This window comes from Ambystoma mexicanum, chromosome 3q, assembly GCF_040938575.1.
Source record: "Ambystoma mexicanum isolate Mex_15411 chromosome 3q, UKY_AmexF1_1, whole genome shotgun sequence".
NCBI classification, from domain to species: Eukaryota; Metazoa; Chordata; class Amphibia; order Caudata; family Ambystomatidae; genus Ambystoma; species Ambystoma mexicanum.
This window is the reverse complement of record NC_090926.1, coordinates 299,637,710-299,652,324: the sequence shown is the minus strand read 5'-3', so window position 1 is coordinate 299,652,324 and position 14,615 is coordinate 299,637,710. Positions and strand designations below refer to the sequence as shown.

The window sequence follows — 14,615 nt, the reverse complement described above, 5'->3', positions numbered from 1 at the left end:
TGCGCTTTTTCGGGATGCTCAAGGCGGCTCTTAGAGCATTATTTTGGAGGATTTGGATTTTATTGGTGATATATTTATTGCAACCTACATATAAGGCATTGCAATAATCCAATTTGGACAATATTAATGCTCCGGCTAGTGTAATGCAGTTGGACGATGAGAGGAAGGGTTTGGCTGCTCTAATAAGTTTGCATGTATATGCTGTGGCGGATGCCATAGCATTTACTTGTTTTGAGAAGGTGTCGAGTCTAGGTAGAAGCCAAGAGTTTTGACCTCTTTGGCTACTGTAATCTTGGTGTTGTCGATTACAAGGGAGGAGTAATTTGGGCCTAGTTTGGCAAGGTTAGAGGAGGTGCCGAGAATGAAGAGTTCTGTTTTGTCATCATTCAGGCATAGACCGCGTGTGGCCATCCATGCCTGAATTATGAGGTACACTCTATTTACAAAGGCCAAATCCTTGTCGTAGTCCCCAGTCAGCAGGATGAGGATCTGGGTATCATCCGCATAATTAGTGTAGGTGATACCCAGACCATCTAGACCGTCGAAAAGGGGCTTTGTAAAGATGTTGTAAAAGGTGGGGGGGGACGCAGGAGCCTTGGGGTACGCCACAGGTAAAAGGTGTGGGGTCGGTAGCTGCTAAAGGGGAGAATACTCTCATAGTGTGGTTTTTGAGAAAGGATTGGATCCAGAAGGGTGCGAGTATTGTGGGCAAGCCCCTGGGTCTGGGGAAAGGGCGGCAAGACATGTTTTGCCAGAGCCCTGCTGCGTTGTTTTCCAGCCCATTTCCTGAGCAGGCATAGAGAGAGAAAATAAAAAAAGGGCCAAAAAGAGAACCCTGAGGGACAGGGAATCTGGGAGAAGACTTCCTGGACCAGAAAATTGAAAAGGTCTGGTTTCTTAAAAACGAGCAGAACCACTGGAGCACAAAGAGAGAGGAGACTAAGGAAGAAAGAGTGGACAGAAAAGGAGGCCGATAAGCAGTATCAAAAAGGTCACATAGAGCTTGAGAAGGACCACAAAAAACCCTTGGTATGGCACATGAATGAAATCGTGTGGATCAATGCGAGCGAAGCCAGATGAAAATAATAATACACATGTGGGTAACTACTAGAGTGCAGTGTGCCTTCAAGATACTTTGAAAATTCTTGGGGAGAATGTGCATAATCAAATTGCTTAATGGGTTCAAATAACGTATTGTAACATTGTACATACAGGCCTTAGAACCCTGACTGACCAACATTTTAAGCCATTCCACTCTTTATTTCGGTAAAACAAAGCATACCATAAAAACAAGAGAGAAAAGTAACAAAGACGGAAAAGTAAACAATATTACTAAAAATTAAAAAAGCTGTAGTTAAACCCCAACAACCATAAAAAGACAAATAAAACTACAATACTCAAGATCTAACTGATCTTAATAAAAATGCTCTCCAAAACAGAGCACATTTTTTTTTTAAAAAAAGGGCAATACAGCCCAACCCACTTGTGCAGAATCCGTCCACAGCAAGGAGTACGATGCAGGCTCATAACAATGAAAGCCCTGACCCAACAATACAGGTTTCAAAGTATGTTCTCTAATTGCTGGAAAAGCTGGGCAAAACATTTTTTTTAAAGTGTGCCAAGTCCTCCTTGGGCACCCGAAAAAGAAAGAATATCATTGATCTGTATCCCCTTGAGCCTAGCCGCCACCACAGTTCTTAAATGAATACATTTAAAACATGCCCTAGAAATAAGGATGCTTTTTTACAGAGGCTCTGCCCAGCTCAGCTACTTCTGCAAACCAGGGGACAAAATGATAAAATATTTTCTATTGGCAGGCCTCATGATCTCCAAAGAATCTCTTGATCTGAATAGACCAGAGTACACAATTTTTTGCAAAGTTTACATCCTTCTTAGGAAAAAGGGCTGCTGTGGAAAAAGTGTCCCACACCCACCTCCCACAGCACAATTTTCAAATACATGAGCCACGGAGTCCTCAAAAGGGGCTCTCTGAACAAAAGGTAATTAACCAATTCCTGGGTCATGGTAGCTTTGGTTTTACCTCCACAACGTCATGCTAGATCTTTCCACAGAAAAAGCTTTCCCATGAAAGACTGAGTACTACTAGCTCAGTTTTATTTTAAAATGACTCCAAAGCTCTGGTTACCCAGGCCCACCCCCCCACACCCAACAGCCCGCTTGAATCTTAGGGTCTGCTTCCCCATACGTGCCTCTGTCCCAAAATACGATGAAAACCTCACTCCGGGTAATCAAAGTGAGCCACTCTTGGGCCCAACTCCCCCTTACAGAATACAGCTAAAAACCTCAGGGGGCGCTTCCCCCTCTGACAAACCAGCACAGCCGACTTCTGGGCATTAACCTTTAGACCCAGGGTATCTATTAATCAGGCATAATCATCAACGAGGGAAAATTTAAACGTGAATGGCAATGAGGTTCCTGAATTAAGTGAATGAAACACTGCACTATTGTTTCTCAATTTCAAACCCATTCATCAAAACCCCATCCTCTTAACCTCGGCTGGTCAATAACCAATAAGGTCAGAAGCCCGGATGTCCAGATCGGTGGTCAGCACGTTCAGCTAGTTCCTTCTGCATATACCCTCTCGTTCACCATAAAACACCCACCTGTCAATAATGGAGGAAAAAACAAAAACAAAAAGTCCTTTTTTTCTGAATCGTATCAGACGAGTAATTTCGCAGAGCTAAACTACACAAATGTGTTAATTAGTTACAGTCAAAGATGTTGATGCACGCTGGGTGTAACACTCAATTTACAGCATATCTTGTAATAAAACACGAACTGCTGGTGTATCTACGCGATACCACAGGTTGGACCACCGGACTCTCTGAAGAAATGTCGCGTTCAGAAGCGATATGGCCCACTCCTGAGAAAGCTCCTGTGGCCTCTTCCCCCTAACCCCGTCAAAAAGCCACTACGCCTTCCCACAGCAAAAGAAATGCAGCCGTCGCTTCCCCCAAACAGTCGTTTAGCCTACCCTGCTGCTTACACCCCAAGGCAACATGTCTCTGCCCAAAAATACAGCCTGACCCCAGAGAGCCCTGCGTGCTCAGTGCTCCCCACCCCCAGTACTCACGATGGTCTCCCGCACCCTCTGGTGGAAGAGCTGTTCTCTAACGGACACATCGGTGACCGCTTCCATCCCCAGCCCGCATGGCGGCTCCGAGTGCGGTCAGGACCGGGGAGAGACAAGTACGGGAAGGAGCCGGTGTATGCAGAGCTCTGAGCCCGTCAGTGTTTTCTCGGCCGTTACTGCAGCTGAAGGTAGGAGCTTCCTGCGGCTGCCTCTGACCTGTTGGTGCTCCTCCTCCTCGGCCTCCCCTCGCGCCCTCTGCCCCGCCCCCGTCCCGACTCCTCCTCACTCATCCAGTCCCTCTCTACTCGCTTAACCCCCCGGCGCTTCTCTGTGGAAAGCCACGTCCTCCCACAGTGACCAGTATTTCTCGACTGTCTGTTTATGGCTGCGTCCTTTACTCAGCAACAATACAGGAGTGCTTCATTGGTTCGCTTAACTATTAAAATAGACTACCAAAGCTTGGCTGTCTGTGTACACGTCTCTGTATGACGATGCGGATGGGTCATACCGTAGATTAGTAGCAGTGGCTACAAAATTGTCTCGTGCACCAACGTAAAAGTGGCCCACGGTCAAATGGGAATTCATTCCTTTTGTGACGCTGTTTGAATTGTATCCAAGGGGGAGGTTTTGATAAAATGTGATGCAAATTCTACATTTTAAAGAATATGTATTCAGCAACACTGGTCAAAATTATTAGCCACATAGTAAAATAACTCATCAAACTGGACCACATTGGCCAAAAAAGTGCCCCTACTTTGACCGGCAAAACGGGCCCACACAAGCATTTTGCGTTTTTGGTTCCGCCATGTGCCTATTGCCCTACAAGCCAGTCTGAGCCTGGCAGAAGGGTGATATAGTGATCTTGTTGTCGGTGGTGTCTCCAGGAGAAATCTTTTTTGGTTGGAGGGCAAAACAAATAGGAGTCACAGGGCCACACTGCTTTAAGTAAACATATTTTAGCAAGCTATTTGCATTTATTAAAAAGGTGACATTGTGCAAGTTTAGAGTAGGTTTAAGAAAATAAATGTTTTGCATTGAGTTAAAGGGCACCATAACCTGGTTATTTTGTTCACTTTTCAGGGAGCTCTCGCAAACTTGGCCAATTCGGAAATCTGACATAGAACCCCTCCCAAATGTTGTTGGTGGCCTAGGGAAGTAAGTAGAAGGCTTTGCTGTTGGTGTTTTCTTGGACATAACTTCAACATCTCCACACTCACCATGCAGACACACCCCGTGGTGCAGCAAACGCCTCTCGCCAGCTTCGCTCCTTTCGGCGCTGTGACCCATAGAATGAAGTTGCGTCCCACAATATATTTGGTGTAATTGTACACGTAGCTCCTCCACCACCTTTTTCTTCCTGAGCATCTTATCTATCCCTCGCTCCCATACTGTTGCTCCTCCCTACCACTACTGAATGTACAATAATATTCCGCCTTTACCTGACAGGCAAAGCATTTTGACACCATAACCTATGACAGGAGGCACTATAAAAATGCAAGATAACATAACTTGAAAAGGTAAAAAAAAGCATACGTAGGCATTTGGTATTACAAGTGTTATATTGTGTGTTTTTCTTTGAATGCACTTTTTCATCATTTGGTGCTGCAGCTTTTAATTACTTAACAAAGATAACCCCCACCTCTGCCTCATCAGGTACCTTAAAGGTCCAACCCGCAGCACTCTAAACTGCACTTCATCCACACTTACACGCTGGCACTCCAACATGACTGTTCTGTGGTCTTCCTTAAAGTGCTCACTAAGTGTTTTAAACAGACAACCCATAACAGTCTTCAATCTGAACATTCCCAATTAGTTCAAGTTTAACAATAATAATAGTATCACATTTTCATCTAGTGCTTCACAGTGGACACCTCCATTGTCTAAGAGCTGTACAAAGTGTTTTATTAGTCAATGTAATGTTAATATGAATTGCAAAGTGGTCATGTACAGCACATCTCTGAAATTCTGTGGTATGATATGATGTGGCATTTATAACACGTCTGTACACAAGTGTTTCTAGGCGTGACAAGACAAGGTGTCAGATTCCGGTCTTTCCTTCAGTTCATCCGATTCACTCCAATCCCCCTCCTCCTCACCTGTGAGTTCCGAATGTAAGGTTCCCCCGAACCGCTTCTTCCACAGTTCTTCTTTCCTCTTTCCTTTTTTTTTGTGGAAGGGATCTGCCCCAAAGGGAAGCCACCCTGACTTCTGAATAGAAGATCTAGGGGGGCTCCTCCTCCGGTTCAGACCAGCGGGGAAAAAGCCGTAGGCATAAAAAACCCCTAGGTGATGTAGTGAGATGAGATTCGACACAAGGTGATTTCTTGTCTGAGAAGCCGGCTGGAAGTGGCAGACCAGGATACGAGGGATGTCGATCCTGAGAGCAGAACGTGAGAAATGTAGGAGCGGGGAAAATGAGAGAAAACAGGAGGGGAGGGGGAGAGAGGAAGTGGCTGCGCTCCCTGCTAAAACTGACGTGAGCCTGCGGAACCAAGGGCAGTAAGAAAGACACAAAGGAAGGGGGAAAGCAGAAGGGAGAAATACCGGCACCGAGAAAAGGCGCCGAGCAACAACAGCGGGAGAGAAAAACTTACTAGCGCTTCAACCCGAAAGCCTGACGCGAGTAGGTTGCAACGCGCAGACTTCCGGGTAGGAGCGGCTAATAAGCGATCACCTTCCGGCAGCCGGCTGGAAGACTAGACCGCCACTGTGCGTTGCACGGAGACGTGGCGGAACCGCTAATGGCCGCTCCATCGCCATCGGCTCCATGCACGCCAGTCGCGGCGGATCATGACAGTATGCCCCCCTCCACGGCCCACACCCCCTGGCTTACCCGGGTGAAGTCGGTGAAACCGCCGAGTAAGCCTGGGTGCATGTACTTAAGACACCGGCTCCCAAGAGTCCTCAGAATGGGGGAACCCTTTCCAGGCGACCAAATACTCCAGACGCCCTCGTCGATACCTGGAGTCTAGAATACTTGAAACTTCGTATTCCTCGGGGAAAGGTGGTTGGGCTACAGGTAAGGTTAGTTTTTGTTTGCAAGGAGTACCAGAATCCACCGGTCGGAGTAAAGAAGAGTGAAATACAGGATGAATCCGGTGCATACTTCTGGGGAGATGTAGTCTAAAGGCCACTGGATTTATCTGCTTGACAATCTTAAATGGGCCAAGAAATCGGGGAGTAAGTTTGTTCGGATGAACCCATCGTGGTAAATATTTGGTGGACAGCCATACTCTGTCTCCTACCTTCCACTCGGGACAAGGACGGCGAGATCGATCTGCCAGCTCCTTATACCTACTGCGGGAATGTAGCAGACTTTGATGAGCAGACTTGTGTGCGGTGGTTATCTCAGCTAAATGGGATTCAAGCGTAGGTATATTGGAAAAGGATTTGAAAGAGGGAAGCAGTCCCCGTGGGTGTATACCATATGTACAAAAGAAAGGACTTAAACCTGTGGCTGAGTGCAAGGAGTTATTATATGCGAATTCCGCAGTAGGTAGGAGGGATACCCAGTTATCTTGTACACTGTTAACATAACATCTGAGATATTGTTCGAGTGAGGCATTAAGTCTCTCAGTCTGCCCATTTGTCTGTGGATGAAACCCCGAGGAAAGGGCACGTTCGATTCCCAAACGCTGACATAGTGCCGCCCAAAACCGAGAGGTATACTGACTTCCTCGATCACTGGTAATCTTCTCAGGTAGTCCATGTAACTTGAAAATATCCCTAAGAAAAACTTCCGCCATGACCGAGGCAGATGGCACTCCGGTAAGAGGGGAGAAATGAGCCATTTTGGTAAAAGAATCTATGGTAACCATCAGGCAGGTACAACCCTGAGACGGAGGTAGATCTACAATAAAATCTGTAGAAATATGGGACCACGGATGTACAGGGGTCTCCGATTGTTCGAGGAGACCATAAGGTTTATGAGTTGGATTTTTGTTCTTGGCACAGGTCAAACAAGCTTTACAATGTCTCTTGACATCTTGGGCAAGAGTGGGCCAGAAAAAGGATCGGGAAATAAGATCTAGGGTACCCTTTATCCCTCTATGACCTGCTGTAACATGGTCGTGGCCCCAACGTAGGATCCCTGATTGTAGGGTCTTGGTGGGGATGAACAATTTCTGACCCACCAGCAATAGACCATCTGACCATCTAACCTGGTGTTGTTGGTTCCGAGGTATCAGAGTCTCTGTTTCAGACGTAGTAACCGTTCTGACCTCTTGAAGAAAGGCGGAGATCATACCCACAAGACGGTTCCTAGGAAACATAAACTCAGGTGTGGGTTCTGGTAGTAGATCGGGGACGTTGCGCCTAGATAACGCATCTGCCAAACCATTCAAGGTTCCAGGTATGTAGGTAATTATGAAATCGTATTGACTAAAGAAATGAGCCCAACGTGCTTGTCGAGAGTTCACACATTCCATGTACCTGAGGATCCGTAGGTTTTTATGATCCGTGCGTAAAGTGAAAGGATGTAGACTTCCTTGTAGAAGGTGTCTCCATTCCTCGCAAGCAGCCTTCAATGCCAGTAATTCCTTCTCGATAACCGAATAATTTTTCTGACTGATAGTGAGGGTTTTTGAGAGGTAAGCCACAGGATGTTCCTTCCCATCTTTAGTTTGTAGAAGAACCGCTCCTAGTGCTCTCGCTGATGCGTCTGCTTCTACGATGAAAGGTTTGGTTTGATCAGGCTGACTTAGGATCGGAGCAGTACAGAACCTCTCTTTGAGCGTAGAAAAGGCTTGGTCCGCTTGTTCTGTCCAGAGAAAAGGTCGTGATTCCTTCTTGAGAAGGGCGGTGATGGGTAGAACAATATGTGAGAACTGACCAATGAACTTCCTATAAAAGTTTGCCAAACCCAGGAAGCGCTGAACCTCCTTAAGGGAAGTAGGAGCTGGCCAGTCCAGGATAGCCGACACCTTCCTGGGATCCATCTTGATGCCTTCAGAGGACAGGATGTACCCTAAATAAGGCACGGACGAGACTTTAAAGAGACATTTCTCTGTTTTGACCTTTAAGTGTTGAGAACGAAGACGGTTAAGTACTGTCTTCAAGTGCTGAGTATGTTCTTGATGAGAGGTTGAGAACACTAGGATGTCATCCAGGTAAACGATGGTATTCAAAAAGAGTAAATCCGAGAATAGACGGTCCATAAAGCGCTGGAAAACGGCAGGTGCATTAACGAGTCCGAAGGGCATAACCCTATACTCATACAGACCAAAAGGTGTTCTGAACGCCGTCTTCCATTCATCCCCTTCTTTGATACGGAGGAGATGATAGGCGCTTCGTAAATCCAATTTGGAGAAGACCGAGGCGTTTTGTACTGCCTCAAGAATGTCAGAAATAAGCGGCATGGGGTAGCGATCCCGGATAGTGACTTTATTAAGGCCACGATAATCTATACACGGTCTTAGTTCCAGAGAATCCCGTTTGGGTATAAAAAATAACGAGGCTCCCGCAGGAGACCGTGAAGGTTGAATAAGCCTGTTAGTCAAATGAGTGTCCAAATAGGTGCGAAGGGCCCTCTTCTCTGTCATGGATAACGAAAACATGCGCCCAAAGGGCACAAGAGCATCTGGGATCAGCTCTATGGCACAGTCTTCTGGCCGGTGAGGAGGCAGGTCCAGGACCGGAGTTTCCCTGAACACTTCTTGGTATTCCGACAATTCTGGGGGGATCCGACACACAGTGCAAATGTTTTTATCTTCAGAAGTAATGATTTGCACAGTATCGGCCTGCGGCTGAACGAGACATTTCTGTCTACAAAAGTCTGACTCGAAAGCCATAGTGTTTCGGTTCCAGTCTATAGTTGGATTGTGTCTCCTGAACCATGGGATCCCGAGAATAATAGGGAAATGAGCCGCTCTGATGAGATCGAATTGAATCAGTTCGGAATGCTGAAGGATGGTTGCAGTTAGGACTTCCGTGGACTGAGTAATTGGTCCGGAGGAGAGTGGGGTACCATCCACCCCTTCCACCTTCTGAGCGTCTTCACGTTGCAAGAGGATGAGACCTTGCTGGTTGGCCCATACAGTGTCCATGAACACCCCCGCGGCCCCACAATCAAGCAAAGCCATAGTGGTAAGGTCTACATGTCTTATCTTCAACTGGATTGCTACCACCATGAGACGCGCATCCATAGCTGGGACTTGGGGCGATACAGTAACAGAAACATAGGGACTAAAGTTTAGACCTCGGACACTGGTCCCCTTTAGGTCCGAGGTTGGTCGTTTCCCGCCCGTCTAGGTGGTACAGCTGGGCAGCTTCTAAGTAGATGGGTATTAGAACCGCAGTACATGCATAGACCAGTTTCTCTCCGTTGTCTTCTTTCCTCTGGTGTCAATGGAGGCCGAGCTGTTCCGATCTGCATTGGTTCTTCCTTATGGCACAAGGATGGGACGGAAGGTAGAGAGGAGGCTCCAGCGGGATGGATGACTGGGGTCCTTTGCTTTCTCCTTTCAGCCTTTCGCTCAGAGAGTCTATAATCTATCTGCAGAACTATCGACATGAGGTCTGATAAGGTTGTAGGTCGAGCTATGCGAGCCAGCTCATCCTTGAGTTCCTCCCTAAGACCTCGACGAAAGAGGGTATACTGGACCCGTTCCGGCCACCCTGCTTCTGTAGATAACCGTTTGAATGAGGAAATGTAGGAAAGCAGGTCGCTGGATCCCTGCTGTACTTCGAGTAGCTGTTCAGCCGCTACCAGTGTTATATCGGGCTGTTCGAATGTCTGTTTCAGCACAGTCAAGAAGGCATCATAATTCCGAAGAACTGGGTCGTTGGATGTGACAAGAGGCGTAGCCCAAGCCAGGGCATTGCTTGTCATATTAGACACCATAAATCCCACCTTTATGTGGTCTGTGGAATAGGTCTGTGGACGAAAGGCAAAATGGACTGAGCACGCTTCCAAAAATTCTTTCAAGTGTTTAGGGGCTCCATCAAACTTGCCGGAGGACAAGGCCATGGGAGGTAAATCAAACTCCCTTGCTTCTCGGTGAGTGAACAATTGCTTCAGGGTGGCATTCTCAGATTTGACGTTCTGTAGTTCTGTGTTCATAGCCTGAACCGCGGCTACCAACTCTTGTAATTGTTCCGGGGTAGCCATCTGAATCTTTTGGCGTTGCAAACTGTCACAAGGACGGGGGAACAAGGGAGGTCTCAATAACGATCTTACTAGGCCTTGTGTCATTCTGATCATGCAAATGCAGGGAAGAGTGAAGGGGAGAAGTGCCAGGGGAGAATGGAAGGGGGAGTGCAGTGAACTCACAAGTGCAGCCAGCGGGTGGCTTACAAGTTCAGAGAGAAGGGACTGTAGGGTTGCATATACAGACCCTTAAGTGCTGGGGAGCCCAGAGGCACTGCAAGGGCAACTGGACATGCAGGAGCATGGCCCGAGTTCAGAGGGTGACCAGTGCGCAGAGCAGTCAGGTGACCAGCAGGGGAGAGGAAGAGAGAAAGCAGAAGTAAAAAGGAAGGTCTTGAGTTGCTCCCGGAACCGGAGGTGGTTCTGCTCAAGTTTGAGAGAGGCAGGGATGCTGCCTCTGACCCTCAGAGAGTTGGAGGTGGATGAGTGGAGAGCTCGAGAAGGAAGATGTTTTGGAAGAGAAAGTTGGAGGTAGAGCGGCGCAAGGCCCCAGAAAGCTTTGTGAACAATGCAAAGGGTCTTGAAGATGATACTTACAGCCACAGGGAGCCAGTGAAGAGATTTCAGAGCTGGAGAGATACAATCCCTGAGCTTAATGCCAAGGACAAGTCTCACAGTCCTGTTCTGGATAAGTTGTAACGGTTGTTGCAATATTCCAGCCTAGAGAGGACCAGAGCTCTGGAGACAGTGAGCTTCTGGGGGAAAGTGAGAAAAGGAAGAATACCTCTGAGGAGGTGCAGCTGATAGTTTGACTTCTTAGAGACGTCAGAGATGTGAGGAGAGAAGGAGAGGGTGGAGTCGAAGATGACACCAAGGTTCTTTGCCTCACAGGAATGAGCAAATAGCACATGGTGACCTTATGCCATGCGTTTCTGCCAAAAATGGAGGGAGCGGTTATAAGCGAGAGGTAGGTGTGAAACATGAGGCATTGATGTGTGCAGGCGGTAGTACCAGAGTCCTGGCTGCTGGTATGGTTCTATGTGGTTTGTGGCATTGACCCATAGGCATGTGTTCTATCCAGAGGGGGGAAACTTCTATTAGATGTAAGCGCTGGGGCACTGACAGAGACCCTGGTAGGGCACAGTATATAATGACCCTGTTATTACTGGTAATTTTCATTGCTCCTAGTCCTACTCTTCCTCATCGGTTCTACGTGATTTCACCAAAGTATTTTTCAACGTGGGACTTTTCATCGCCACGTTTTCATAGACCAAAACTCTTATTTTTTTGTATTTTTTTATTTATGGGGGTGTTCCCCCCCAGACCTCCCCTTAATCAAATAATCATACCCCAACCCCAACAAAACACCCACCAAAAAATATTTTTTAAAAAACGAGTTTTGGTCGATGAAAATGTTGGCGATGAAATGTCCCACGTTGAAAAATACTTCGACGAAATGCGTGTATACCTCCTCATCACAGCACTTGTGAGGTTCCACAACCTTCATCTCAGGAATCCATTCCATCTTTTTACTAATATCCATACCTGCCCCACCTCTCCTCTGAGAGTACAATACTCCCCCACACACATCAATATCTCCTAACACGTCATGGAAGTTTTTTCGCGCCACACCAGCGTGTGCAAGGAGGGTCATCTGTACTGTGACGAGGAAGAGTAGAACACTGAGCAATGAAGATTACCCATAAGTAACAGTGTCATTACCTCCATGTCCCTCTTTCTCGTCCCAGTAGTTACTTGTGATGCATATCAAAGACAGCGGTGAAAAAATTGATCCATGAACACAAAAACACAGACCAACCAGAGTACAGTTGTAACACCCCATGACCAATTTTATTCCCAACAAATCACCCTTGAGTAGCTGTACCAGCACTCAACACCCCCTCCCCAAAGAGGAAGATCCTTGCATGTGCAAATTGAGGCGATAGTGTCTGGTGAATGTGTCGGGCCAGGTTGCCATCCTGCAGATGTTCTGAATCGGCACTCCCCATGCATCTACCCAAGACGCTGTCATGCATCTAGTAGAGCGACCCTGAACAGAAGCGGCAAAGAGACCTGCACCCCAGAATAAACTAAGGCAATATCCTGCTGAATACAACATTTAATCATAGGTACAGATGCCTTTAGGCCAGGCTTTGAACCCCAAATGTTACAAACAGACTGTTAGACTGCCCAAAGGATGACATTCTGTCCAATTAGGCAAAGTCACATCGTATAATGCCCAATTTGTGCAACCGCTCCTCCTTAGGAAAGGTGGGACTGGGAAAGAATGATAGAAGCACAATATCCTGTGCCTGATGGAACTTTGAAATGACTTTAGGAAGTAACCTCGGATCACACCTGAGAACCAGCAAATCCGAGAGAACTCGCAGGAATGAAGCTGGGTAAAGAAACATTCCTATTTCATCAAGCCTCCTTCCTGAGGTAATGGTCACCAAGAACCCTGTCTTCCATGTGAAAAACTTGATATCAATGGACTCCACTGGCTCAAATGGAAGGTTCTGCAAAGCTCACAAAACTGAAGGATGCTCCCAAGGAGGAACACCAGCACACACCATGGATTTAGGCAACAGGAAACTTTCAGCAGTTGGGATACCAACGACTCAAACCTGGTACTGAGAACGCAGGGCTCCCTGAAAGCCCAGATAGTCACCCACTGGGCACTAAGAGATGATACATCCACAGACCCATGTCCTAGCCGTCTTGCAGGAACTTCAAAATCAAGGACGCAGAATAATCCTACACAGAGTTCCTAGTGCACCACTGTGCAATGTTCTTTCGGTGTGCCTCGTGTACTTTTAGAGTCGAGGGAAGCCTGTATTTCTGAAATGTCATTGCCAACTGCGGAGTCAAGCTCTGTCTGCGCAATCCCTACCTCTCAACTGCCAAACCCTGCAATTCGGAATCCAAGAGGCAGAAGACCCCAGCCCCATTCACAGCGGTCATAGGAATGAGGGCAGGAACCATCCCATCATTTCAACAGCTTATTTTATCCCCAAAATCCATAAACCCTTCATTCATCTACCACCTTCAAGACTGATAATTAATGGAATCGGCTCCTTAACACAACCTATTTCAGAGTTCATCGACTGACACTTACAGCCTTTATCAGCCAGTCTATCTTCATATGTACAGGACACAAAACATACAATCCAACAATTGATCACAGTGAACTGGGAAGAAGAGTTTAGACTGGTGACAATGGACGTTTCATCACTTTACACTAGCATCTTACACACTAAAGGTTTAGAAACAACACATTACTTTTTGAAGACACGTCAAATCTCCTATTATTTTCAGAACCTACTGATATTGGAAATGCTCAATTTTTCATTACAGAATAACATTTTTGTTTTCAATAATGTAATTTACAGACAAAAACAAGGTACAACGATGTGGGCAAAGTTTGCCACTGCATACGCAAATCACTACATGGAACACTTTGAGTTACAACATGCCTGGCAACACTCAGCCTTCATGGACAACAACAACATTATTTTTTGGGGACGTTATATAGATGATATCTTGTTGATTTGGAATGGAACATCACAACGATTTACAATGGAACATCACAACAACTTAAAGAATATCACACATACCTTAATAATAACAATTATAATCTTCAACTCGCGATGCAGGAAAGCACGGAAAAGATACAATTCTTGGACCTGGAGCTATATGTAGAGGACAATATTATCCAATCAACACTCTATATCAAGCCAACAGCAGGAAATACAATGCTCTACGCAACCACCAATCATCCTAAACACATAGGCCCTCATTATAACTCAGGCGTTAAGGGTTAACGCCACCGTTAACCCTTAACGCCTGATTCTGATTTTAACGCCTGCTTTTAGCAGGCGTTAAAATCCATGGCGCTAACCCTCCATGGTGCTAATTACGCCACCGTAATTTACCGCGGCGTAATTGGCGCCTTCTCCACTCCCATTATGCCCTATGGGGCAAAAATGGGAATGGGGAAGGGAAAATGGGAAATGGGGATTTACCGCCCCACTCACCTTGGAATGGGGCGGTAAATCCGCCATCCACCATGGTGTAAACGTAGTTTACACCATGGTGGTAAAGTTGGTGCACTTAGCACCAAGGTTGTAATGACCGCCATAATCTCCAATGTTCCATACAGAGAATTTTTAAGGATCAAAAGAAATTGCACAAATACCAAAGAAATCAACAAACATGTAATACAATCCGAACAAAAATTCCTAGCAAGGGGCTACAATGAAAAAAGATTTGATCAAGCACAGCAAAAAACAATCTTAAGACCAAGAACTGAATTACTCCAAAACAAAGTCAAAAGCCAACCCATGGCACCTCAAGAATTAAGATACATTACAACATACAGCTCAGAGGCACAAATAGTTTGAAAATGTTTACAAAAATACTGGTCTTACTAAC

General features: G+C 46.3%; 1 protein-coding gene and 1 long non-coding RNA gene across 2 annotated transcripts in view; one reads left to right on the top strand and one right to left on the bottom strand.

The window, feature by feature from the left end:
• The window catches only part of LMBR1L (limb development membrane protein 1 like), a 271,100-nt gene extending 267,793 nt beyond the window's left edge, over positions 1–3,307 (bottom strand). The window contains exon 1 of the mRNA XM_069653833.1: positions 3,095–3,307. Coding sequence (XP_069509934.1) covers positions 3,095–3,160 — 66 coding nt within the window. The 5' untranslated portion in view covers positions 3,161–3,307. The remainder of the gene's footprint in view (positions 1–3,094) is intronic.
• The window catches only part of LOC138582492 (uncharacterized), a 32,962-nt gene continuing 21,524 nt past the window's right edge, over positions 3,178–14,615 (top strand). The window contains exons 1-2 of the long non-coding RNA XR_011305032.1: positions 3,178–3,282; positions 4,175–4,249. This is a non-coding gene — a long non-coding RNA (uncharacterized lncRNA). The remainder of the gene's footprint in view (positions 3,283–4,174; positions 4,250–14,615) is intronic.